This window comes from Mauremys mutica, chromosome 1, assembly GCF_020497125.1.
Source record: "Mauremys mutica isolate MM-2020 ecotype Southern chromosome 1, ASM2049712v1, whole genome shotgun sequence".
NCBI lineage: Eukaryota > Metazoa > Chordata > Testudines > Geoemydidae > Mauremys > Mauremys mutica.
In genome coordinates this window covers 137,521,469-137,548,303 of record NC_059072.1, presented here as the reverse complement: position 1 = coordinate 137,548,303, position 26,835 = coordinate 137,521,469, and the positions used below count along the sequence as shown (strand labels likewise).

Here is a 26,835-nt window from a genome sequence, read left to right as displayed (position 1 = left end):
GATATTTTATTCAAATGTTATGTTGACAAAAGACAGAGAAAGTAAAACCTAGAAATCTATCAAGAGAAAAGTCATTCAGAAAAATAATCCTGGAGAATAAATTCTCTCTTAAGGTCTTTGCATATGTTATCGAATAATGAATTAGTTCCTTATAAACTGCTTACACAAAGCAAACCATATAGAGTTATGTTCATTTGGTGAAACAGCAGTGGCTGCAGAATAAGCAGGACACTCTTGTGATAACTGTGATGGAATAAACCCGTACATTGAGTCACAGGTGTTAACATGACCCAGTCACTGTACATTAAACATTTAAACATGATTCACTTTTCAAAAGGCTACAAGCTCAAGAAATGGGAAGGAAATGGCTAAGAGTAACTAAAATTGAAATTATTAAACATTCTAATGTTAACATCCCGCCCTCATGATGGCCTGGTTCAAGACACTCATGGCTTCCAGAGACTGGTTGGCTGCCCAGACCAGGATACTAGCGGCTATCAGGGATTGGCTGATGTGAGTGCTCTTTTCTGTTGATCATCTTCTATACATAGGCTGAAAACTGGAGTCTGGTTCTCACCTGATGAAATCTCTAAGCAAGACGGAATGTTCTGGTGAGAAAAGCAACAGTTGAAGTTAATTTCTTTTCAGGAGGTTGGCAGCTTAACATTTGCACTCTAGACTCACTCTGGGATTTAATGGACATGGGAGGAACTCACTGTAACTGCAATCACCTAAAATATTAACTGCTCCAAATCTCATTCAAAACCAGGGCAAATTACAACGGGGTTCCCAGGCATGTTTAATGTTCACAGGGACTCATCATTAGATCTGGTTGGGAGTATTCCAACTAAATGTTTTTTCATCAGAAAGTGCTGATTTGTCAAATATAAAACATTTTGTGGAAACATATCGGTTGTGAAGAAATTTTGTTGGAAATGTCTCTCAGGTCCACCATGGGGAAAAAAAACAAAAGTGGGGGGCGGGAGAGGGGGAGACTGAGACCCCACCCCAGAATAGCCAATGGCCTGGTGGTTTGAACATTCCCCTGGGATATGAGATACTCAGATTCAAGTCCCTGCTATGTCTCAATCAGGATGGGGATTTGAGCCTAGGGACTAGATTACACCTAAAACTGTGGAAAATTTCATACCGTATGTGACCTACTCAGGTGAAACTATCCCCCACTATAGATGCAGCGAGGTTGATGAAACAATTCTGCTGTTGACATAACTACTGCCTCTTGAGGGGGTAAATTTACCATGGCAACAGAAACCCCCTTTCCGTCACCATAGTGTCCACGCTATAGATCTACTGACATATTTGCAGAGCTGCCTCTGTGCCGCTGCATCGCTTGTAATGTAGACATAACCTGGGTACCCAGAGGAGTGTGTGAGGGCCCTACACACCGGGCTGGTGGCTACTCTCGGGAGGGTGCTCTCGCTCACTCTCTTAAAAAGCAGCAAAGAGTCCTTTGGCACCTTATGCATGCATCCGACGAAGTGGGTATTCACCCATGAAAGCTCATGCTCCAGTACATCTGTTAGTCTATAAGGTGCCACAGGCCTCTTTGCCTCTTTTTACAGATCCAGACTAGCACAGCTACCCCTCTGATACTTCCACCTCCTTTTGATTTTCACACATAAAACTGAAAAGGTCTTGGGTTTGTTCCAATGCAGAATGAAAACACATCTTGCAATTTCCCATGGGATGGAAATATCATTTATTGGCCGGCTTTTCCCTTCATGCCTTGACTATGCATTACAGATCACCCTGTGACATGGGTGATTTGGAAAGAAGGGAGATTTCAGGGGAGTTAAATGAAACATTCAATGGCCCCATTACTGGGAAGGAATACATAAATCACATCCAGACGTTGGCAAGGAAAGGGGTTAACCAGCTCTGGTTGGGGGATGGAAAGCTGTTGCTGACAACTCTTTTCCAAGTGTAGATGGGCTCTGAGAGAAGGATGTGCTGTGTAGAGTTGGAAGCTGTGTCTGCAAGGGAGGGTCAGGAAGAAGGGTCTCTAGATTGAGGATGGGATTTAAGGGAAGAGAAGAACTGTGGGGTTTCTCTGTCTGGAATTTGTCTAGCCATGCTCTAGAACTTGCTTTGTACTTGGGCTGAGGGAAATCCCTGTTGTTTTTATCCCTTAAAGGGACAGGACACTTTTTACATTTATGCTGTTTTGCAATAAAGCAAACCACAGAGGTGTTTCAACTTCACCAAGATGTGAAAAAAAAATGTCTCCTCCAACCAACAAGCCCTTTGATCTCCTCAGGTGCTGAGAGTTTTCCAATAAACGTTTAGTGTTCCCCTGAGCTCTCTTGGAAGTCAATGTGTGTTACAGCTCAGTTGCAGGAGAGAGGCTCTCAGAATCACTGAGCTTTCCAAGGAGGTCAAGGAACTGTCCTGTTCAGACACTGGGTTCTGCATGTGACTCTGGATCGTTTCTGGGTGCAATTTTCCCCTCCCTAAAGTTCCACTGACCTGAAGGATGGACTGGAGTTCGAGAGAATATAGCATTATCCATGGAGCAAAGTGCCTGGGCCAATAATCATCTTCATCCTCGTCCTCATCATCAACAAATGTTCTCCAACAGTAGCTATAAGCTGGGGAAATGGAGCAAATCAGTCATGGGCAGAAGGAGGTATCAGTGAACTCAGTATACACAAAGGTCAGTCAATCTCAAGGGAGCAAGACTAATCTGAACCATGCAGTAAAAGGGACCTTGACTGTTCATGGCTCATTTATGCCCCAGCCTCTCTGCTGAGACAAGGGGATCAGCAAGTGCCAGGAGGGATGGAGATTTTAGTGGTTTTGATCTGTACTGCCAGGAACTGGACTGCAAACCCCAGCACATTTCACATAGGTCAAAAAATGGCTGTCAGCTACTGGCTTCCGGTCACTGACACTCAGGGGAGAGTTTGAAACCAGAGACCTAAAGGAGAAAAGCTCTGAATCCCATTGCACTATCCCCGAAGACTTGGAGCTAGACTGGAGCCACTGACCTAGAAGTGAAAAGATTCCAGAGTCCTTTCTACAACCTTAGTGGAGCCATCTGTGACCAGGGATTGGAATTGGAACTAGTGATCTAGAGGCAAACTGCCTGATGTCCCATCTCTATCCCATGTATTCCCCCTAACTCCATGAGTCATTACCTGGGAGGTCCATGACTCGGATGGACACTCCGATGTTCACTAGACTCCTTAGACCCTGACGATTGTTTTCCTCTTTGTGACAGTAGATCCGTGCTACATAAATAACTAGATTCACATTAGGCTGGTCCTTCAGGAAACCCCTGATTGCCTTGCAGCAGTCCCCACAGGGACTCCAGGACATGTACCAGGTGATGGAGCAGTGGTCAGAAGGATCAGATCTTTGCTTTTTAAAGATATCTTCCAGGAAGTAGATTTCAGCATGCTCTGTGACGGTGTTATGGCAACAGTTCTGCCACAGCCTTTTGCTACTGCTCCATTTTATTTCATAGAGCAGGTAAGTCTCCTTGGGAAGGACACTTGGGTCATAATTCTCCATAAATGCCTCCTGGGATATCTTCCCCCTGAAACATGAAAGAGATCCCAAGGAGTCACTGACTGCAGCTTAATCACTAAGAGCTTGCCAGTCACAGTAAGTTAAAAATAAGAGCGATGGAGTAGACAGAGGGACAGATAGATGGAAAGGAGAACTCCCAGAAGGAGAGAGGGAAACACAGAGAGAGTAATGGGGGAAAAGAGAGACAGGCAGGGAAGAAGGAGAGTTAAATCTGGTACCACACTGATGAGAGGACAGAGATCTGACTCTTTCCAGCTCCCTCTTTGCCTATAATCTTGGGAGAATGTGGGTATGGTGCTTTCATTCTCACCCCGGCCTGATGCCTCTGGATACATGATCTGTGGGAAAGAGAATAGAGTCACCTGGTGCACAGAGAGAGACACAAGGAAGGCAGACAAACTGAGGTCCCCCCAATGCCTCCTCCCCAAGACCACATGGCCTACAATTGTTCATTCTCAATGGACAATTCCTATTCAATACTGCTTAGGAAAGAAACTCCCTGGTAAGGTGCAATGATCTGAGGAGAATGGGGATGAGAAAGGTTCATCCTGGCCCCAAATATGGCCATTAATTTAACCATGTGTGCATGGGTGAGAATGCCCATTACTTGCTATGGAACAGTGAAATAATAATAATTATTTTATTATTATTATTATTATTATTATTATTATTATTATTATTATTATATCTATTACATCTGCATAGGTCATTAAAATCAATCAGACTCAGGCCATCTGTTCCCATTTATAAGTGTAAGATCCTACCAATATTTAATGAACTGCTATTTCCTTTTTATTTTAAATGTGGATTGTCCCATATATGTATTTGAATATAAAATTAATAATCATTATTAATTTAATTTTTAAAATCAAGATTTTTCAGGATATATATTTAGGTTATTTCTACTCTGGAACAAAATAAGAGTCCCTTGTTATTTGCACTGAGAACCTGGAAAGCAAAACTAGATAAACCTGGCTCAGGAACATTGAGAACAAACATTTAAAAATGTAGGAGACATTGAAAATGTTCATTTCCTCCTAACCATCGGGAGCTAACATTTAATTAAAAAACCCTCATGTCATTACAATTCCTTGATCAGCAGTTTCTTTGTGCGCTGGTTTCATGACACTTTACATTTTCAACTCCAATCTGAGAGCTCATACAGGGGCCCACAGAGAATTTCAAAACATGCTCAGCCACATACAAACACATAGTCAGCTAGGGCCTGATCCAAAGCCCACTGAAACTGTGAAAAGATTCCCCTTGACATCAATGGGTTTGGATCAGGCCCATAAGGTACACATATGAACAGAGACAGGAGTGGGGGGTTGCACCAATATCACTATTTAGTGACACTGGTGCAAGTTTTTTTAATACAGGTAAACCTGTACAGACAGACACAAACACATATGGGTAGACACACACAAAAATCAGAACGGTTTGAGGAAAGATGGACCCAATGGGATGTACTAATTACAAAGAAAAAACATTGCTTTAACTCTGATAAAACCAGTATGTACATCTACTATAACTTGGAACCTAGACTGTTTCCGCTCTGCTGTATTCTCTCACCTTTTGCCTTTGTAAGAAATATCTGTTTAGTACCGCTGCAAGAAAACCATTTTCCTGTCAGTGATTTTGTCTCTTTACTGACAGGTTAGTAACTAAAAACAATATATGTTTATAAATACACTCAGAGAGCTAAACAAACCAGAGGTATCTATTAAATATACATATCTTATATACATAGATCAACAGCAGCTATACAGATGCACATACATATATATGCCCCTAATTTCATATAGGCATGAACACACATAAATGTACACATTTACTGTATAGACATAGCAACACAAATGCCAAGATATATGTATATACTTGCAAACATGTACACAGACATATGCACTACTTCTCCATCTTTACCTCCTTTCCAGCCAGCAGCCATGGCTTTCTCTCACTATAGTCTCCAAGACTATCTTGTGTTACTTGTGCACTTCGGAGTTTCTATTCCTGAGAACAGAAACCTAAGGCTTAAAGAACCCAGCTGTACCCAGCCAGTGATTGGTGATTCAACTCTGGGAGGTTTGGCTCTGAGTGATGTGGGGGATGGACCTCAGCACTGATGCAAAATTGTGCTTAATGAAACTATTTTAGTGTATTCTTGTTATGGTAGGTTGTTACAAACTTGGATGGTACATGGGACTTGTAGAATAGTAGCTTCTCTGTTGTTTTATTAAAAGAAGTGTTCAGGCTAATCGAGAAACTCATAGGAAATTCTTGCTTTCTCCCAGTAAGACACAGGCACAAAAAGCTGGAAGGGGTTGTCTCCCCTCGTAAAGGAATGTGCAGAAATTCTTTTTCTGGGCTGAGCCAGAAGCATCTTCTTTTAACCCTTCTCCCTTTCTCGAGCAAAACGTCAGTTTTGAACTCATACAAGGAATTCCAGCAGTATTCCTATCAAAAACTGATTCCATGGTTAATAGGGTGGCCAGACAGCAAATGTGAAAAATCAGGACAGGGGGTGAGGGGTAATAGGAGCCTATATAAGAAAAAGACCCAAAAATCAGGACTGTTCCTATAAAATCGGGACATCTGGTCACCCTAATGGTTAAACACTCTGAAGACTTCGTGTCATTAAGAATCTGTGTGACTAACATAGTAGAAGTCACGTCCCTGAATAGGCATCAAGAGAGACAGTTATTAAGTTGTGGCCCCTCCATTTCTCATTTCTCTAGACTATAAAATGTAGTAATCTTGGAAATACATGTACTTGTTGCTCACTAACTTGCACCAGCCCTTTCAGCTCGCAGTGACAAATTGGAGTTACCACAGGCACCCAGAGGTATGGCAGAAATGAAAGGGAGATGGGCAATATTAAGTGCAGGGGAAGAAATACATCCTTTGCCCCAACACTGGCGTTGCTCCCTGCGTGGTAAGGCAGCGTAGGCCCAGAACTGCCCTTGAAATTCTCCCCCACCCCCCAGAACACACAGAGAGGAGGCACCATGGAGGGCACTTGTATAGAGAGCACCCTGCAGAGGGCACTTGTCAGTTGGCCCAGACAACTGGGCAGAGTCTCTGTCATCTATAATTGGGACAGGGATCCTCCAGCAGCCTCTAGGGAGGTTTCTTTGTGTGACAGAAGGATACTCGTGGGTGGGAGAAGAGAAAGCATTTACTTGAAACTGTGGTTTGTTTTTTCAGGCACAGCCTTGTTTCCTTTGACACTCTTCTCTGTGGAGGATGACAGTGAGTATGGGAGCAATATCCAGGAGAAAACCCACTTCCTTGTCCCTGATGACAGCACAGTCACTGGTCACTGATTCCTGGTCTCCGGGCTTCCAGAGGGAAATATTAGAAACACCTTTCCCAACAGCGCCCCCCATGGGTCTGAGTGATCTGTTTCCACGGCTGATCTACAATACAGTCTGTGCCTGATAAGTTCATGACACTGTTGAACATTTCATGGAGTCTCTCCCCTAAATTGTCCCCGTGTTCTGAGTGATTCAGGTCCGTGGCTGAGCTACAAGAAACAGGCAGTGTCCATTGGAGATACACTTGAGTAGTGCGGTTAACTGCTGAAAATACGTAACCAACACCTACGGCAGGGAATATATCACATCTCTCTATGTGAGACAGATGCATGTATATCTATCATTCTCTATAGCAATAGAAAGATAGTCATGTACCTTTATTTGCTATTTTTCTCACTGTCTCTGATACTATGGGATAGTATTAACATGGAAAAAAGTCAATGATGGTTATGAAAGAGATTAGAGAGATACAATGGCAGATAGTAAATAGTCAGTATGAAAGTTTTAGAGTTCACTTAAATAGCTGGAAGCTAAAAAATAAAAATGATGACACAAGATGACAAAGCGCCAGGTTTAATTTTTAAAGCAAATTTTACTTAACATTTTCTACTGATGCCCAGGCAAATTTCTGTCTATGCAGAGCCCTTCCCTTCTATGGTGACAATGAATGCACGATGTCAAGTAACACACAGACTGAAACAATGTTAATGTCAGCTGCCTTTTGGGCCAGATCTCCCGGCCAGAGCCCCGCAACCCTGCGGTCCCGCTCTCCTGGCCGGAGCCCCGCAACCCCTCAACCCCGTAGCCCCGCTCTCCCGGCCGGAAACCCACAACCCCGTAGCCCCGCTATCCCGGCCAGAGCCTCCCAACCCCGCAGCCCCGCTTTCCCGCCCGTAGCCCCGCTCTCCCGGCCACAGCCCTGCAACCCCGTAGCCCCGCTCTCCTGCCCGTAGCCCCGCTCTCCCGGCTGGAGCCCCGCAACCCCGCGGTCGCGCTCCCCTGGCCGGAGCCCCACAACTCCGTAGCCCCGCTCTCCCAGCCGGAGCCCCGCAACCCCGCTGTCCCGCTACCCCGGCCAGAGCCCCGCAACCCCTTAGACCCGCTGTCCCGTGGATCCCCGCGGTCCCACTCCCCTGGCCGGAGCCCCGCAACCCCGCGGTCCTGCTACCCCAGACAGAGCCCCGCAACCCAGTGGTCCCACTCCCCCCAGAACGTGACAAGTCCCGCAGCCCTGCTACCCCGGCGGGAGCCCCGCAATCCCGCATCCCCGCTCCTTCAGCCAGAGCCCCGCAACCCCGCGTCTCTGGTCCCCCGGCCCGAGAGTGGCAGGTGCGGCTGCCCCGCTTCCGCGGCCGGAGCCCCGCAACCCCGCTACCACGCTGCCCCGCTACCACCGTCGGAGCGCGGAAATCCGAAGTGCCGCCCTGGCTTAAAGCCGGCCCTGACGGTACTGTACCATAATTTTCATGTGCAGTTTCTGAAAATGAAACAGGGAGATGCTGTGTACTTTAATGATAGAAACTGTCAATGCCTCTCTGGCGGAGGGCAAGATGACAGTATCTATCTATCTATCTATCATCACCATTGTATTTGTAGGTCTCTTTAAGAGCAATATTTAGGCCCTTGCTTTTTACGCTGATCATTGCATTGGTTATCACCATCTCTCTCACCATCCTATTTTGGGGGAAGATTAATGAGAAATTATTATAATGATTCATTAATTATTAATTGTTATTACATTATTAATTATTGCTAATGTCACCATCATAGCACTTTAGTTGTCCCTAGGTTTAACAACAAAAGTGCCCATGTAGACATAGCCTAAGACAGCGCAGAGGCAACCAACACAAACAGGTGTATGTTGGTTGCCTCTGCTCTCTAGAAGCTCTCTGTCCGCCACCACCAGGCTCCATCCTGTCATTCCTCCTGTCCAGCATGAGGCTGTGAAAAGAGACGTGAAATAGTTTGGATGATGACTCCATCAGTATGTGTCTGGAACTGATCATGACATTTCTTTTTAATCAGACCAGTAGGTCTCTTGTTTCTCTCAGTGCCTAGCTGAGATTGGGGTCTGGATAGGCCCAGCTCGCTAAGGCTCAGCCCCGAGAAGACAGAAGTGATGCTGGGGAAAGCATCAAGAGAAAGTAGTACGTCTGAACCTGCCCCTCTGGAGGAGTAGACTTGCTTGCATTTTCTGTAAATATGGAATATCAGGGTTGGAAGGGACCTTAAGAGGTCATCTAGTCTAACCCCCTGCTCAAAGCAGGGCTAATCCCCAGACAGATTCATTGCCTTGATCCTAAATAGCCCCTTCAAGGATTGAACTCATAACCCTGGGGCTAGTAGGCTAATGATCAAATCACTGAGCTATCCTTCCCCCATAAGCTGTGCATTTGTGGGTTCCATTGGATACTCAGCTAATTTTGGAAAATCAAGTAGCAGTTGTGCCCTAAATATTTTTTTCATTCACATCTGGCTAGTTAGGGACATTTATAGGGACATTTAATAAGGATGCTAACCTGTGTAATGTATATTTAGGAACCCTTCAGAGGCTCTATACACCAGCAGAGGTCACTTGTCTTCACAGTATACAGTGGATTTAAGCAACCACTTGAGCATAACTTTTTCAAGGCTGATGGGAAGCCTATAAGTGGAGTCAGTGTTGTCATTAAGATATGAGTCTGGGAATCAGAAATCCCTGTTGTGCCACTATAACTGAGTGAGACTGTGGGTCACGCATGACTCTGTGACTCAGTTTACCCATCTGTAAAATAAGACTAATGACACTTACCTTTGTAAAGCACCACAAGATCTGCAGGTGACATGAGCTAGTGCGATGCTGCCCGGAGGTACACAGGTTTGTAAGGCACCTCATCACCACCGTCCCTTAGCATAAGGAAGCCCAGTCTGTGGCTGCCAGGGGTCAGCTACCAGCTCAGCTCACTGGGCTCCACTGTCCCTGTACAGGTCAGCAATTGGTACACACCAACCACTGAGTCCTCCGAGCATCTCCCTGCAGAGCCCCGCCCCATATCCACTGGACACTCACAGAATTCCCAGATCTGCCATTCCCAAAGGAACAGTGCTGCACTGCTTGCCAGCTACCCCATAGGCCGCTACAGCTCCACTTAGACACAGCACTTCACTTTGGTTACCAAGAAAGCAAGTATATGTGTATTTAACAAAGCACAGAGATTGCAGTGAGAGGAAGCAGAAATATTGGAACCAAAGGGTTACAGATAAAATAAAATCATAACACACATTCAAGAGCCTAAACTTATCTAACAAGGTGCCCTCTTGTCTAGTAAGGTACAGCCAAGCCAAAGGCCTTCCCTTCTCCTGGGTGATCTGCTGTTAACTTCAAGGCTTTCAGAACATAACTTCCTATATCTGTACATAGCTCCTTCCATACTATTTGCACATACATTTCACAAGAATTATGATGAGCAGTGTGACTCAGTAGAGACCCTTACGTGACATTCATGTAAATATGTAAATACCAGACCCCGGGGATCTCTTGCACCCTTATGCCCCCCTGTGCCCTCTGCCAGTTGGCACAACGAGATACCTGGGTGAGAGCTAGGCCCTCTGGAGAAAGTTACTGTATTGTATAATGTATTACCATTGGGCTCAAAGATCTGAGTGGGCTTCCGCCTCCTCACGTCCCTCCCCCAGCTCTCACAGACAGGTTTCTAAGGAGTCTGGAAGAATGAAGTGGTTTGAGGGACTGCACTATGGAGCCTGTCACTTCTCTGTCATTGGTTATAACAAGGACAGGTCTTTGTAATGAGCAAATGTAATTTTCCTTACAGAAACCAGCACTGCACTGGCATTAATGGTCCCCTGTGTCAGCCTAGATTCACAAAGGTTCTCTGAGCGTCACAACACCTAACTTTTAGGTTCCTAGAACATCACAGGAACACCCAGTGATTCACCAAGCCTGAGTTAGGCACCTAGGTTCCCCATACAATGAAGAGGAGAGACAGGCACCTTAGTCTGTGATTCCCAAAACCAGCATGTTATGGGGAGAGATGTCTAAGCTAACCAATGGGGGATGCCAAAGAGGGGGGTCATGATGCTATGCCCTGCCCCTCTCTTGGAGATAGGTGCCTAAGTCTGGGCTACAGGGAAGTGCCTCTCTCTGCTAGTGATTATCAGTGTCTCTAGACACACAGCTCAAAGAAGCAGACCAACTGGCCTAAAGAAAAGCCAGGGGCCAAACAAAAACAGCCAAGCGGGGGCAGTAGGGAACCTTTGAAGGACCACATCAAGGACCGTGACACACACAGAAACACACCAATACAGTAACACACATCTCTCTCTCTCTCTCTCTGTCTCTCTCTCACACACATGCACGTGCACGAGTGCATTGTTATCTGTCCTTGTGTCAGAAGCCATGAATTCCTTTGGCTATCTTGGACTGTTTATTAAATGCTGTTTTTTTAGTTCCTATTCCTGGTCACTGAAATGTCAGGGCTCAAAGGGCACTGCCTCCTTTCTGCCCAGCGTGTTATCTGGGATGTAAGGGAGGAGAAATGAGAAATACATCAGACTTTGATGCAGGGAAGCCTTAGGAGGCACCTTGGATGCACAAAGGGCACCGGTCAACTGCTCTACAAACTGCATGGAGCTTTAATGATCTGTAGTTAGGGATGAGGGACTCTGCCAGAAATCTCTAGGCAGGTTTTGTGTGTGTGTGTGTGTGTGTGTGTGTGAGAGAGAGAGAGAGAGAGAGAGAGAGAGAGAGAGAGAGAGAGAGAGAGAGAAAATACCCTTCACAGTGTATGTGCTAAAACTATAGGATAGTCCACTCATTGGCACCAAGATTTGTTTGACAAAAACAACAAGGAAATTTTCAACAGAAAAGAATTGCATTCTGTAACTGGCAAAATGATTCCTCTAACCAATGAAAACATGTGGCTTATCATCTGCTCAAAGCTGAAGTCCAGAGGAAGCTATGTAACATCAGAAATAAGTGGTGGCAAGAGAAGGCCTCTGAGATCCAGGGATTCGTAGACCAGGATAACATGAGAAGCTTCTTTCAAGCAACAAAAGCTATATATGGGCTAAGCTCGAAAGGCCCAACCCCCTTACGTTCCCAGGATGGCTCCACCCTCCTCAAAGACAATGGGGCTATTAAACAATGTTGGAAGGAGCACTTTGAGACCCTACTAAATTGTGAATCCATGGTCTCTGAAGACACAATTGAGTCTATTCCACAAAACTCAGCAATGGAACACCTTGCTGATCCCCCATCTTCTGAGGAAGTCCTCATGCCATCCCCCAGACAAAAAATCACCAGGCACCAGGCCCAGATGGCATCCCAGCTAAGGTTTTTAAAGCTGGTGGAACAACTCCTCAACAAAATCTGGACCTGCGAAGAAATTCCACCTGACTTTAACACCACCAACATTGTTACAATATTCAAGAAAGGGGTCAAATCTTTGTGTGGGAACTACAGAGGTATCTCTCTCCTCTCCATTGCAGGGAAGATCCTTGCCCGGATCCTACTAAACCACCTTCTCCCCTTGTCAAGGAACTCCTCCCCGAATCACAGTGTGTCTTCAGGCCATCCCGAGGCACAACTGACATGATCTTCGTGGCACGACAGATTCAGGAGAAGTGCAGACAGCAACACCAGGAACTGTTCATGGCATTTATCGATCTAACCAAAGCATTTGACTCTATCAATCATGATGCCCAATGGAAGGTGCTGTGCACGTTTGGCTGTCCACATAAATTCATTTCCATCATTCGACTACTCTATGATGGGATGACTGCCACTATTCTGTGCAATGGTTCAGAGACCAAACCATTCACAATTCACACCGGTATCAAGCAGGGCTGTGTCATTGCTGCAACACTCTTCTCCATTTACTTTGCCTTGATGCTGATTCTCATCTGTTACCATCTTCCCGTATGGATGGTCAACTCCTCAATCTCCGACATCACCAAACAAAATCTAAGATCACAAGAATTAGCATCATTCTGACCTTCAGTATGCAGATGACTGTGTCATTCTAGCACACACAGAGGCCAACCTGCAAAGTACCCTAAATCTTTTTGCCTATCACAGCCTGGGTCTCTCTCTCAACATCAGTATTCTACCAGTCCTCACCTGCACAAACTACTCTTCATACACCACAAATCACCATCAGTGGAGAACCCCTGGAAAATGTGGACCATTTCCCATACCTTGGCAGCCACTTCTCCCAAACAGCCAGCATTGACACAGAAATTGAATACAAGATCCACTATGCCAGTACATCCTTTGGAAGACTACTCAAACAAATCTTCCATGATAGGGACCTGCAAACAGGCACCAAGATCTTGGTTTACAAGGCAGTTGTCATCCCCACCCTTCTCTATGGGTGTGAGACCTGGGTAACCTACAGATGACATCTCAAGCAGCTGGGGTGATTCCAACAGCGCTGTCTCAGGAGGATTCTCAGATCAGCTGGGAAGACTGACACACTAACATCAGCGTTCCCTCTGCAGCCAACATCAGCAGTATAGAAGTGCAGGTCATGAAACACCAACTCTGCTAGACTGGCTATTGTGTACATATGTCTTACACTTGCCTCCCGAAGCAAGTACTCTTCTCTCAGTTAAGTCAGGTGTGATGAAGTGGGAATGTTCTTGATATGTTATTTGAATACTGAGTGGGGAGTATTGACCTGGGAAGGTTGCAGGGGAATTTTGCTGGGCAGGGCCGCCCAGAGGATTCCAGGGGCCCGGGGTCTTCGGCGGCGGGGGGCCCTTCCGTTCCTGGACCCACCGCCGAAGTGCCCCGAAGACCCACGGCGGGGACCCCCCCGCCGCCGAATTACCGCCGAAGTGGGACCCGCCGCCGAAGCGCAGCCCGGTCTTCGGCGGTAATTCGGCGGAGGGGGGCCCCTGCCACGGGTCTTCGGGGCACTTCAGCGGCGGGTCCCGGAACGGAAGGGCCCCCCGCCGCCGAATTACCGCCGAAGACCGGGCTGAACTTCGGCGGCGGGTCCCGCTCCCTCTTCGGCGGTAATTCGCCAGCGGGGGGTTCTTCCGCCCCGGAGCGGAAGGACCCCCCGCCGGCGAAGACCAGGAGCGGCAGAAGCTCCTGCGCCCGGCCGCACAAGAGTTTGCCAGCCCCCCCGGAGCGAGTGAGGGACCCCGCTCCAGGGGCCCCGAAAAACTCTGGTGGGGGCCCCCGTGGGGCTCGGGGCCTGGGGCAAATTGCCCCTCTTGCCCCCCCTCTGGGCGGCCCTGTTGCTGGGACTGCCTGCATTGGGGAAGGGAGGACTCCTGAGCATGTACCAGAACCCTCTACCCTCTACCCGGGAAACTGGACAAAGGATACAAAGGCTGGGGGAGGAGCCAGGGGAGGCTGAGTGAGAGGCTGGAGGGAGTTTCAGTTTGGAACTGGCTGGGAAATGGAGAAGGCCACCCCGACCAACAGGGCTGTGGCCTTCCCGGGACCCCCAGATGGACCTAACTAAAGGGGAGTCCTGTTGTCTGTATCGGCAAGACCTGTTTTGGACTGTGTTCCTGTTGTCTAAATAAACCTTCTGTTTTCCTGGCTGGCTGAGAGTCACGGTGAATCACAGGAAGTGGGGGGTGCAGGGTCCTGACTCCCCCACACTCCGTGACATCAGGGAAGAAGGGCTCATGGAGGGCAGCGGAAGAATTTCAAAGACATACTGAAAGTACATCTTAAAAAGGGAGGCATCAACCCAATAAACTGAGAGGACTGGGCACGGAACAGAACGCAGTGGCACCACACCAAACACCAAGCCACAGCTCACTTTGAGAACAGATGTGCTCATGCGACAGAGAAGCGACAAAGGAGAAGAGGAAAGAGCACAACACTCCAACCAACTATGTCTTCTTCAAGATTACACCTGTCACTTCTGTGGGGAAATCTCCAAGGCACGAATTGGGCTTCTCAGCTACTTAAAATCCCACCAATGAACCCCCTTGGCAGACATCATCCTCATATTGAGGGATAGCCAAAGAGAGAAGTGTGTGTGTGTGTGGTGGTAAGGGAGACAGAGGACAGAGGGAGAGGAACACACAGACATACAGAGAAAGGAAGTTTCACTTGCATCTTGTAGTTTGTTTTTCAGCCATAGCTTCCTTGGCAAATCCACTTCAAAACACTGGGCCCTATAGCATGCGGCTCTTCAGAAGTGAATATGCGGCTCCTTGTATAGGCACCAACTCTGGGACTGGAGCTATAGGTGCCAACTTTCCAACGAGCCGGGGGTGCTCACTGATCAACCCCCTGCTCTGCCACAGGCCCTGCCCCCACTCCACGCCTTCCCGCCCGCTCCCCATAGCCTGTAGTGCCCTGGCTCCTCCCCCCACCCCGAGCCTCTTGCACGCCAGGAGCCAGCTGATCAGAAGGTGTGGGGAGGGAGGCGGAGGCACTGATCGGCTGCCCTGCTGGTGGACAGGAGGTGCTGAGAGCGGGTAGGGGGAGGGAACTAATGGGAGGCTGCTGATGTATTACTGTGACTCTTTGGCAATGTACATTGGTAAATTCTGGCTCCTTCTCAGGCTCCGGTTGGCCACCCCTGCCCTATAGTGTTGGTAGCTGCAAGAGCTGGAAATGAAGTTGCTCTGAGCCTCCTGCTCTTTTCTCCACATGACCTTCTGCTGAGCGGGGGAAGGAATGGAATAACTGGGAGCTCCCTAACCCCAGCATCTGTCTGCTCAGAGAGTCTAGGGTTACAATAGCAGGGAAGATTCTCTGCAAGGATTTGCAGCCCTTGCCCAGTGCAGTGTCTTCTCTGTATAAATGCATGTTAAAGTCTGCATATATGTGATGTGTGTGGGATGAGACCAGCCTTCTATGGTCTCACAAAGAAAGGCAATATAGGGAGTATGAGGACCAGGTGAGGGCCTAGAGGAAAATTATGGGCTTGAAAAGCTAGAGTTTGGATGGTCAGTTCATATTAAGAGTGATCACCAGACTCTTCCTCCTCCCACTTAATGAACTCCTAGAACAGTTTGTGATGTCATACATTAGACCATTCTTATGTTAGTACCGAGTAGGGTTTATTAAGCAGTACCATATGAACTGCATTTTGAAAATGAACAGACAAACAAACAAAGGCAGTGCTTCCTTAGATTATAGATATTTTATTCAAATGTTACGTTGACAAAAGACAGAGAAAGTAAAACCTAGAAATCTATCAAGGGAAAAATCATTCAGAAAAATAATCCTGAAGAATAAATTCTCTCTAAGGTCTTTACATATGTTATCGAATAATGAATTAGTTCCTTATAAACTGCTTACACAAAGCAAACCATATAGTGTTATGTTCATTTGGTGAAACAGCATTGGCTGCAGAACAAGCAAGATACTCTTGTCTTAACTGTGATGGAATAAACCCGTACACTGAGTCACAGGTGTTAACATGACCCAGTCACTGTACAACATTAAATATTTAAACATGATTCACTTTTCAAAAGGCTACAAGCTGAACCAATGGGAAGGAAATGGCTACGAGTAACTAAATCAAATTGGAATGATTAAACATTCTAGTGTCCTATCAACATCCCTTCCCCATGATGGCCTGGTTCAATACAATCGTGGCATCCAGGGAGTGGCTGGCTGCCCAGGCCAGGATACTAGCGGCTATCAGGGATTGGCTGATGTGAGTGCTCTTTTCTGTTGATCATCTTCTACACATAGGCTGAAAACTGGAGTCTGGTTCTCACCTGGTGAAATCTTTAAGCAAGACGGCATGTTCTGGTGAGAAAAGCAACAGCTGAAGTTAATTTCTTTTTGGGAGGTTGGCAGTTTAACATTTGCACTCTAGACTCACTCTGGGATTTAATGGATATGGGAGGAACCCACTGTAACTGCAATCACCTAAAATATTAATTGCTTCAAGTCTCATTCAAAACCAGGGCAAATTACAACAGGGTTCCCAAGCATGTTTAATGGTCACAGGGACTCATCATTAGATCTGGTTTCCAACTAAACGGTTATTCATCAGAAAATGCTGATTCGTCAAATCCAAAATGTCTTGTGGAAAAATATCGGTTGTGAAGAAACTTTTGCAGGGAACATCTCTGAGATCCATCATGGGGGGGTGGAAAAAGGAGAGGGAGAGTGACCCCCCACCCCAAAATAGCCAATAGCCTGTTGCTTTGGCCATTCCCCAGGGATATGAGAGACTCAGGTTCAAGTTCCTGCTATGTCTCAATCAGGAGCAGGGATTTGAATCTAGGACCTAGACTACACCTAAAACTCTGAAAAATTTCATAACATGCGTGACATACTTAGGTCAACCTATCCCCCACTGTAGATGCAGTGCGGTGGATTAAACAATTCTCTCGTTGACATAACTACTGCCTCTTGAGGGGGTGGATTTACTACAACTGCCCTTCCGTCACTGTAGTGTCTACATTACAGAGCTACAGCGACGTATCTGCAGAGCTGCCTCTGTGCTGCTGAATCACTTGTAGTGTAGACATAGCCTGGGTTCCCAGAGGAGTGTGTGAGGGCCCTACACACTGGGCTGGTGGCTACTCTCGGGACGGTGCTCTCGCTCACTGTCTTCCACCTCCTTGTGGTTTTCACACAAAAACTGAAAAGGTCTCGGGTTTGTTCCAATGCAGAATGACAACACATCTTGGAATTTCCCATGGGATGGAAATATCATTTATTGGCCAGCTTTTCCCTTCACACCCTGACTGTGCATTATAGATCACCCTGTGACATGGGTGATTTGGAAAGGGGAGAGACTTCAGAGGAGTTCAATGAAACATTCAATGGCCCCATTACTGGGAGGGAGTATAAACCCAATCCAGATGTTGGCAAGGAAAGGGGTTAACTAGCTCTGGCTGTGGGGATAGGAAGCCTGACAACAGTTTTGCTAGTGTAGATGGGCTCTGAGAGAAGGATGTGCGGTGTAGCGTTGGAAACTGTGTCTGCAAGGGAGGGTCAGAAAGAAGGGTCTCTAGGTTGAGGATGGGATGTAAAGGAAGAGAAGAACTGCGGGGTTTCCCTCTCTAGAATTTGTCTAGCCATGCTCTAGAACTTGCTTTGTACTTGGGCTGAGGAAAAACCCTGTTGTTTTTGTCCCTGAAAGGGACATGACTTTTTACATTTATACTGTTTTGCAATAAAGCAAACCACAGAGGTGTTTAAACTCCACTTAGGTGTGAAGAGCCTTTTTCTCCTCCAACCAACCAGCCTTATGATCTCCTCAGGCACTGAGAGTTTTCCAGGACAGTTTTAGTGTCCTCATGAGCTCATTTGGGAATCACCGTGTGTTACAGCTCAGCTGCAGGACACTGGGTTCTGCACAGTGGCAGATTACCACACAAGCCAACAGGGCCCGTGCCCAGAAGCCCCGGCCAATTTGGGGGCCCCGCAGGAGCACTGGAACTCTGGTTCCACTCCCTGCTGCTTCTTCCCTCCCTGCTCTTCTTCTCCCTGAGCGCCTGCCCTTGGCCAGGCCAGAAGATGGAGCCTGGGGTCGGGAGAGTGTTTTGCCCCCGCGGTCCTCCGTGCGGAAGTGGGCAAGCTGCTCACCCGAGCCCCTCTCCCTTCCCCCTGCCACCTCTCTGCGCAGACCTGGCCCAAGCCCTGTCCTCCGCCCCTCATGGAGCTGGCTCGAACCTCTCCCTCACCCTGCATGGAGCTGGCCCGAGCCACTCACCTAAGCTCCCTCCTCCCCTGTACAGGGCTGGCTTGAGCCCTGCCACTCACGCCCCTGCCCCCCCCTTGGCAAAACTGGTTGTTTGTCCTGTTTGCTCTTGCCATGTTGATCAATTGACAAGAGCAAATGGGACAAATGACCAGTTTTGCCAAAAAAGTCGGGATGTCTAGGGCCAAAAGGAGGTGTACAGTCACCCTAGGCCAGAGGTCCCCAAACTTTTCAGTCACCCCCCGTTTACCCAGTCGGTGCCCCCCTGGGAGCCGGGGCCAGGAGCGGGGCCAGAGAAGGGAGCAGGAGCCAGGGACCATGGTAGGACCAGGGCTGTAGCTGGGAGCGGGGCAAAAGGCACAGCTGGGGCTGCAGCCAGGAGCAGAGCCATGGCTGGGAGCAGAGCAACAGCTGGGGCCAGGGGCAGGGCTGCGGGGGGCTAGAGTGGACCTGAGGGCACAGCAGGGCTGGGTGGCGCTCCCTGCCCACCCCCTGTGGGGGCTGACCTAGGCCCCACCACATCTTCCCAAGCATTCCTCCGTGTCCCCCTTAGGGAACCACTGCCCTAAGCTCTGGCAAGAGCCTCCCAGTGACCCTGGGCAGCTGTGGGTAGCCCTGGGGCCTCCACCTGTCCTGGGCAGGTGGGGTGTGCATGAGAGCAGCCCCCATCCCGAGTCCCTGCTCCAACGTGCACCACCCAGGGCAGGTGGAGGGTCTGGGGCTCCGAACAGCAGTCCAGGCTCCCATGGCAGCTCTTACCAGGGCCCAGCTTCTAGCCAGGCCAGGGAAAAGGGCCTTGAGGGAAGAGGAGGAGCAGAGAATGGGGCCCTGGTGAGGGGAAGGGCCCCAATAAATCTTAATCCTCTTCTGGTTCTGCATGTGACTCTGGATCATTTCTGGATGCAATTTCCCCCTCCCTAAAGTTCTCCTGACCTGAAGGATGGACTGGAGTTCGAGAGAATATAGCATTATCCATGGAGCAAAGTGCCTGGGCCAATAATCATCTTCATCCTCATCGTCGTCATCATCAACAAATGTTCTCCAACAGTAGCTATAAGCTGGGTAAATGGAGCAAATCAGTCATGTGCTGAAGGAGGTATCAGTGGACTCAGCATACACAAAGGTCAGTCAATCGCAAGGCAGCAAGACTAATCTGAGTCATGCAGAATGCTTCTGCTAGGCAGGACCACCTGAGGACACTACTGCACTTGGGCCTCATGTTCTGCTGGCCTTTTCCATCTTTCTGTCCAGGGAAGGTCTCATTAAACCAGCCTTGCAAAATTTCACTCATTTATTCACCTGGGACAACAAAGAGTCCAGTGGCACCTTAAAGATTAACAGATTTATTTGGGCATAAGCTTCCGTAGGTAAAAAACCTCACTTCTTCAGTTGCATCTGAAGAAGTGGGGTTTTTTACCCATGAAAGCTTATGCCCAAATAAATCTGTTAGTCTTTAAGGTGCCATTGGACTCCTTGTTGCTTTTGTGGTTACAGACTAACATGGCTACCCCCTGATACTTGTCACCTGGGACAAGTCATTTATGTATTGAGGAGAGAGTAAAATATCATCTATTTCTTCATGATTAGTAGCAGCAGCACACTATCAGTGGGTGAGCTGATTTTACTCTGGGTGTAGATTAGAAAAAAACTGCAAAGCCACACCCTTACATTGAAATACAATACTATGTTCTCAAATGAAACTGAAAGATGGCAGACGGACTGCGCCAGGAAGGAGGCTGGTGTTCTCTGTTTATTCCCTGAACAGACCACTAGAGACAGCGGCAGTGCCACACCAGCTTCACCCATGCACACGGCTCAGCAGCGTGCCTCAGCTCTCAGTTCCCACCTCTAGCAGTAAAAAGGGCCTTGACTCTTTATGACTCATTCATGCCTCAGCCTCTCTGCTGAGACAAGGGGATCAACAACTGCCAGCAGGGAGCGAGATTTTAGTGATTTTTATCTGTACTGCTAGGAGCTGGACTGCAAACACCAGCACATTTCACATAGGTCAAAAAATGGCTGTCAGCTACTGACTTTTGGTCACTGGCACTCAAGGGAAGGTTTGAAACCAGAGACCTAAGGGGAAAAGCTCTGAATCCCATTGCGCTATCCCCCAAGACTTGGGGCCAGACTGGAGCCACTGACCTAGAAGTGAAGAGATTCCAAAGTCCTTTCTACAACCTTAGTGGAGCCATCTGTGACCAGGGCTGAATTGGAACTAGTGATCTAGAGGCAAACTGCTCCATGTCCCATCTCTATCCCATGTATTCCCCCTAACTCCATGAGTCATTACCTGGGAGGTCCATGACTCGGATGGTCACTCCAATGTTCACCAAGCTCCGTAGACCCTGACGATTGGTTTCCACTTTGTGCCAGTAGATCCGTGCTACATAAATAACTAGATTCACATTAGGCTGGTCCTTCAGGAAATCCCTGATTTCCTTGCAGCAGTCCCCACAGGGACTCCAGGACATGTACCAGGTGATGGAGCAGTGGGCAGAAGGATCAGATCTTTGCTCCTGAAAGACATCTTCTATGAAGTGGATTTCAGCATGCTCTGTTCGAGTGCTATGGCAACAGCTCTGCCAGGGCCTTTTGCTATTGCTCCACTTGATTTCATAGAGCATGTATTGCACCCTTCGAAGGACACTTGGGTCATAACTGTCTATAAATGTCTCCTGGGATATCTTCCCCCTGAAACATGAGAGAGATTCCAAAGAGTAACTGACTGCAGCTTTATCGCTAAGAGCTTGCCAGTCACAGAAAGTTAAAAATGAGCGGGATGGGAAGGAGGCATAGATAAATGAAAAGGGAACTCACAGAAGGATAGAGGGAGACTCAGAGATAGTGATGGAAGAAAAGAGAGATGGGGAAGAAGGAGAGTTAAATCTAGTATCACACTGATGAGAGGGGAGTGAGATCTGAATCTTTCCAGATCCCACTTTGCCCGTAAATCTTGTGGAGGATGTGGGTATGGTGCTTTCATTCTCACCCCTGTGTGATGCCTCTGGATACATGATCTGTGGGAAAAAGAATAGAGTCACCTTGTGCACAGAGAGAAACATAGGGGAAGACAGAAAAAGGGAGGCCTCCCAATGCATCCTCCCTGGGACCATGTGACCTATAATTGTTCATTCTCAATGGACAATTCTTATTTAGTACTGATGAATATTGAAGAAGTTCCTTGCTAATGTGCAGTGTCCTGAGGATAGTGAAGGTGATAAGGGATCATCCTGGTCCCAAATACAGCCATTAATTTTACCATGTACACATGCGGGAGAATGTCCATTACTTGTTAAGTAACAGATAAATAAATAAATAAATATCTAGGACATTATCCAAAGCTCATTAAAATCAATCAGACTCATGCTTTCAATTCTATGTATAACTGTATGATACTACCAATATCCAAAGAGCTGTTCTTTCATTTATTTTTATTTTATTTTACTTTAAATGTGGATTTTCCCATTAATATTTTAAAATAAACTTAATCATTATTAATTTAATTTTTAAGTTGATATTTCCCAGGAGATATAGCTATGTTATTTCTGTTTTGGAAGAAAATAACATATTCTTATTTTCTTGTTATTTTCTTTAAGAACCTTAGAAAACAAAACGAGGGAAACATGGCTCAGGAACATTGAGAACAAACTTTTTAAAATGTAGGACACATTTAAAATTTTAATTACAACCTAAGCACCAGGATTTAATAACAAAATCCCTGTGTCTTTGAAATTCTTCCATCAGCGCTTTCTTCTGCCACCATTTTCATGCCTCGATCACTTTCAACTCAAACCTGAAAGCCAAGACAGTGGCACGCAAGGAAGTTCAAAACATGCTGAGACATGCACAAACACGTATTCAACTAGAGCCTGGACCAAAGTCTATTGAAATCAGTGAAAAGACTCCCCTTGACTTCCATGGAATTTGGTTCAATCCAGGGCTTCATTTGTAATGAATGAGGTGCTGGGACTCAGCCCCGCAAGCCCCGGCACAAATTAAGCCCTGGCTGGGTGGCCAGAGAGCAGCGGTTGCTGGCCAGGAGTCCAGAGGTGCCAGGGCTATGAACTGCCATTCCTAGAGGTGCCAGGGCTAAGCCCTGGTACAGATTAGGCTCTGGTTCATTCCCATAAGAACACATATACATATATTATACTACTTAGTTACACTGAGGCAAGTTTTCAAATATAGACAAGCCCATCCAGACACACACAAACATATATGCATAGACACACAGAAAAATCTGAACTGTGTATAGAAAGAGGAGGCCAATGGGATGTACTAGTAAAAAACAAATCATTGTTATAACTTTGAAAAACCCAGTATATATAGCCACTACAATGTAGTACAATCTACCTCAGCTTTAGCTCACCGTTTGTCTTTGTAAGAAGTATTCTTTTAGTACTTATGTAGGAAAATCATTTTACTGTCAGTGATTTTGTTTATCTTTGCTAAGTTAGAAACTAAAAACACATTTTAGATGCAAAACACACAGGGACAGACAGCTCCAACTTGTTTACCATGTATGTATATCTTATATACATAGAGCCACAATAACCATACAGATAGACATACATATATACGCCCAGACACTGCATATACATATATCCACCCATAAATTGATATAGACATTTGCACACATAAATGCACTAAAATACTGTATACACACACACACACACACACACACACGCACACACACACATTTACTTGCAAACACATACACACACATATGCACTAATGCTGCAGCTTTACCTCTGTTCCAACCAGCAGCCATGGCTTTCTCTCACTACAGCTTCCGAGGCTGTTTGTTTTACGGGTGCATTTTCTCCCTTTCAGTTTCTATTCCTCTGAACAGAAACCTAAGCGCATTTTGCAAGCGGGAGACTCCCTGACATGCTGGGAGACATGGCTAGTGTGGAAGCCAGTTGTATGCAGTCAGTGAGGTTAGGCTCACAGTATTGTAGAGGCTAGACCTCGATACTGATGCAAAATAGTTATAAATAAATTATAATGTATTCTTATGTTTGGTCATTACAGATTTGCCTGCACCTTTATTACATTTAAAGAACTACTTATAAGTACTTTGATTTACATGGGGCTTGGAGAATAATAGCTTCTATATTGATATTTTAGTTGCTTGTTTTATTAAATGAAGTATTCCGGCTACTTAAAGAAACTCCTAGGAAATTTGTGCTTTCTGTCAGTAAGACCCAGGCCTGAAAAGCTGGAAGGGGCGTCTCCCCCTTGTTAAGGAATGTGAAGATAATCGTTCTCTAGACTCAAAGAGAAATGGTGTACAAAGCATCTGACCACAAAAGCTGAGTCAGGAGCCTCTTCTTTTAACCCTTCTCGCCTTCTGGAGCAAAACGTCAGTTTTAAGCTCACACAAAGAATTCCAGCAGTATCCTTATCAAAAACTGATTCTGTGGTTAAACTCTCTGAAGTCTTCATGTAATTGTAAGGGAAACCCGTGATTTAAAAAGTGGGAGTCATGTCCCTGAATGGGGGAGAGACAGTTATTAAGAGACATCAAGAGAGACAGTTATTAAGATGTGGCCCCTCCATTGCTTGTTTTAGTCATTTTGGGAATAAATGTGCTTGTTGCTCACCAACTTGAAACCGCCCCTTTACCCCACTGTGACAAATTGGACTTATCACGGGCACCCAGAGGTGTGGCGGGAATGGAGGGGAGATTAGTAATATTTAGTGCAGGGGAAGAAATACATCCTTTGCCACAACACTGGCGTTGCTCCCTGCGTGGTAAGGCAGCCTAGGCCCAGAACTGCCCTTGAAATTTCCCCCACTCCCCAGAACACACGGCAAGGAGGCATCATCGAGGGCACTTGTGTAGAGAGCAACCTGCATAGGGCACTTGTCAGTTGGCCTCAGCAAGCAACTGGGTAGAGACTCTATGATATATAACTAGGGTGACCATATTTTCCTATGCTGAATACGGGGCACCTGGTAAAATTATGTGTATTCAAGCAAGTTCAATGGCAATCAGTCAGAACTATGCAGTACTAATGTTCAAATTAACATCAAGTTGACTGAGCCCCTGTTAAAAAGAAATACTGAGTAGTTGGATGATTTTTATTTACCTTCTTATCTTTAAGGCTTTAGGGTTCACATGGGGAGAGGCGACACACACACACTCCCGTACACCTCTCGCTCTCCAACCCGAACCTTCCCTGCAGCAGGATCCATTGGTACTGGGGGGAGAAGACACAGAAAATTCAGGACAATGTACCCATTTTAAGAAAAAGTCAGGACGCATGCAGGAGGGCTTAAATACGGGACTGTCCCTTTAAAAACAGGACGTCTGGACACCCGATCTATAACAGGGGCTGGGATCCTCCAGCAACCTCTAGGGAGGTTTCTTATTATGATATTCGTGTTATGGGTGCGAGAAGAGAGAGAATTTCACTCAAAACTTGTGGTTTGTTTTTTCAGCCACAGCCTTGTTTCCCTTGACACTCATCCCTGTGGGTCACGGAGGACGGCAGTGGGCGTAGGAGCAGTAGCCAGGAGCAGAACCCAGTTCCTAGTCCCTGACAGCAGCACAGTCACTGGTCACTGATTCCATCCTTGGCTGCCAAAGAGAATATTTCACAGCCATCCTCAGATAAACACATTTCCCAACAGCCACCCCTCCATCCCTGAGGTTCCATAGCTGATCTATAATTCATTCTGGGTCTGGGGGGTTCATGATGCCATTTAACATCTCATGGGTCTCCCCTAAATTCTCTCCTCATTCTGAGTGAGTCTGTTCCATGGCTGAGGTATATCAAACTGGCAGTGTCCACTGGAGTTATATTTGAATAGCAAGGTTAACTGGTAAAAACTTGTAAATAACACTTACTGGATTACATAATTGTTACCTGCAGTTTTCATATAGTTCTGAAAGTTTAACAGGAGGATGCTTGTTTATTGGTGGAAACTGTCAGTGCTGCTATAGGGGAGGGCAGGATGCCACCAGCTTTTCTTTCTGACCCTTATCAGAGTTTTCTGGCTCTCTTAAAAGACCAATTGTTGGTCCTTGGTTGTGTACCTGATCTACACCGCAGTTATCACCCTCTTTCTAACAGCCTATTTTTGGGAGATTAGTGAGAATTCATTTTGATCGTTCTTTCTCTATTTATATTTATATTACATATATATTTATATTGTTCTCTCTATATATTATCATAGTGCCTAGGAGCTCCAGTTATGGACCTGTCTGTGCTGTATGGTGTATTCATAGGCATTTCTATGGCCTCTCATCACCACAGTACCTGAGTGCCTCACTTACAAGAATACAGCTAACCTCAGAAACCCCTGGAGGAACTTCAGGAGACAGAACTTTTCAGGGGCTGGTCTGTGACTGTGGAATGAAGGCTCCCAGGAACTAAAGACTGTCTCACACCTGATCACCTTCCACTTTAAGTGCAAGGTGCAATTCTTTGACTTTAACATAAACATAGAGGGGTGTGTGTGTGTGTGTGTATACGAGAGAGAGAGAGAGAGAGAGAGAGAGAGAGAGAGAGAGAGAGAGAGAGAAATAATAATATGGTTGAACACTCACACACACACACACACACATACACATATAGGCACACACACATATATGATAAAAAAAATCCAAACAAAACACTCCTCTGGACACGCCATTTTCTGCTGGGGAGAGGATGAGAGAACAAACACATGACCGATGTTAGTTAAATTGCTTAATGCACTACTGGGAGACACTCAGTGATGAGGAGAACCTGTATAAAATAGAATGTAGGGAAGTATTATCCCTGTTTTACAGATAAGGAAAATAAGGCATAAAGAGGTTTAATGACTTGCCCAAGGCCACACAGTCAGTCTGTAGCAAAGCCAGGGATACAACTCATATCTAGTGACTCCCAGTTCTGCACTTTAATATGTGGGAAAATAACTGCAGGATTTTCTGGAATCCTCTGTTTTTCTGAACCACTTCCAGGCTGGCTCTTGGCACTGAGACAGCTCCGGTCTCCTTGGATGATGACCTGTTCCTGGTAATGGACAAAGATCAAGGGTGACATCCTGGTCTCGTTGAACTCAAAGGGACCAAAAGTGTCCATCCAGATTGATTTTCTTTATTCTTTCAGAAGCCTTTGATCCCACAGACCACAAAGTCTGTGTGTCTCTGGTGGAAACAGATGGGGTGACTTCATCGTTTTGTTTTTAAGCCAAGACAGAGTTGTGTTGGTTGCCTCTGGCCTGTGGAAGCTCTCTGTGGGCAGCCACAAGGTTCTGTCCTGTTGCTCCTTTTGTCCAATGAGGCTGTGAGAAGAGACCGTGAAATAATTTGCATGGTGATGACATCA

General features: G+C 46.4%; 1 protein-coding gene across 1 annotated transcript; it reads right to left on the bottom strand.

Moving 5' to 3' along the window:
• On the bottom strand, positions 1-21,905 carry LOC123346221. Its single transcript, XM_044983536.1, has 9 exons — positions 21,501-21,905; positions 20,802-21,202; positions 19,442-19,566; positions 16,501-16,599; positions 5,476-5,528; positions 3,771-3,890; positions 3,159-3,559; positions 2,488-2,609; positions 1-608 (listed from the first exon to the last, which is right to left on the bottom strand). Exons 1-9 carry the CDS (start codon positions 21,641-21,643, stop codon positions 498-500), a joined length of 1,575 nt encoding a protein of 524 aa, XP_044839471.1. The 5' UTR covers positions 21,644-21,905; the 3' UTR covers positions 1-497.
• Between the last annotated feature and the right edge of the window lie 4,930 nt (positions 21,906-26,835).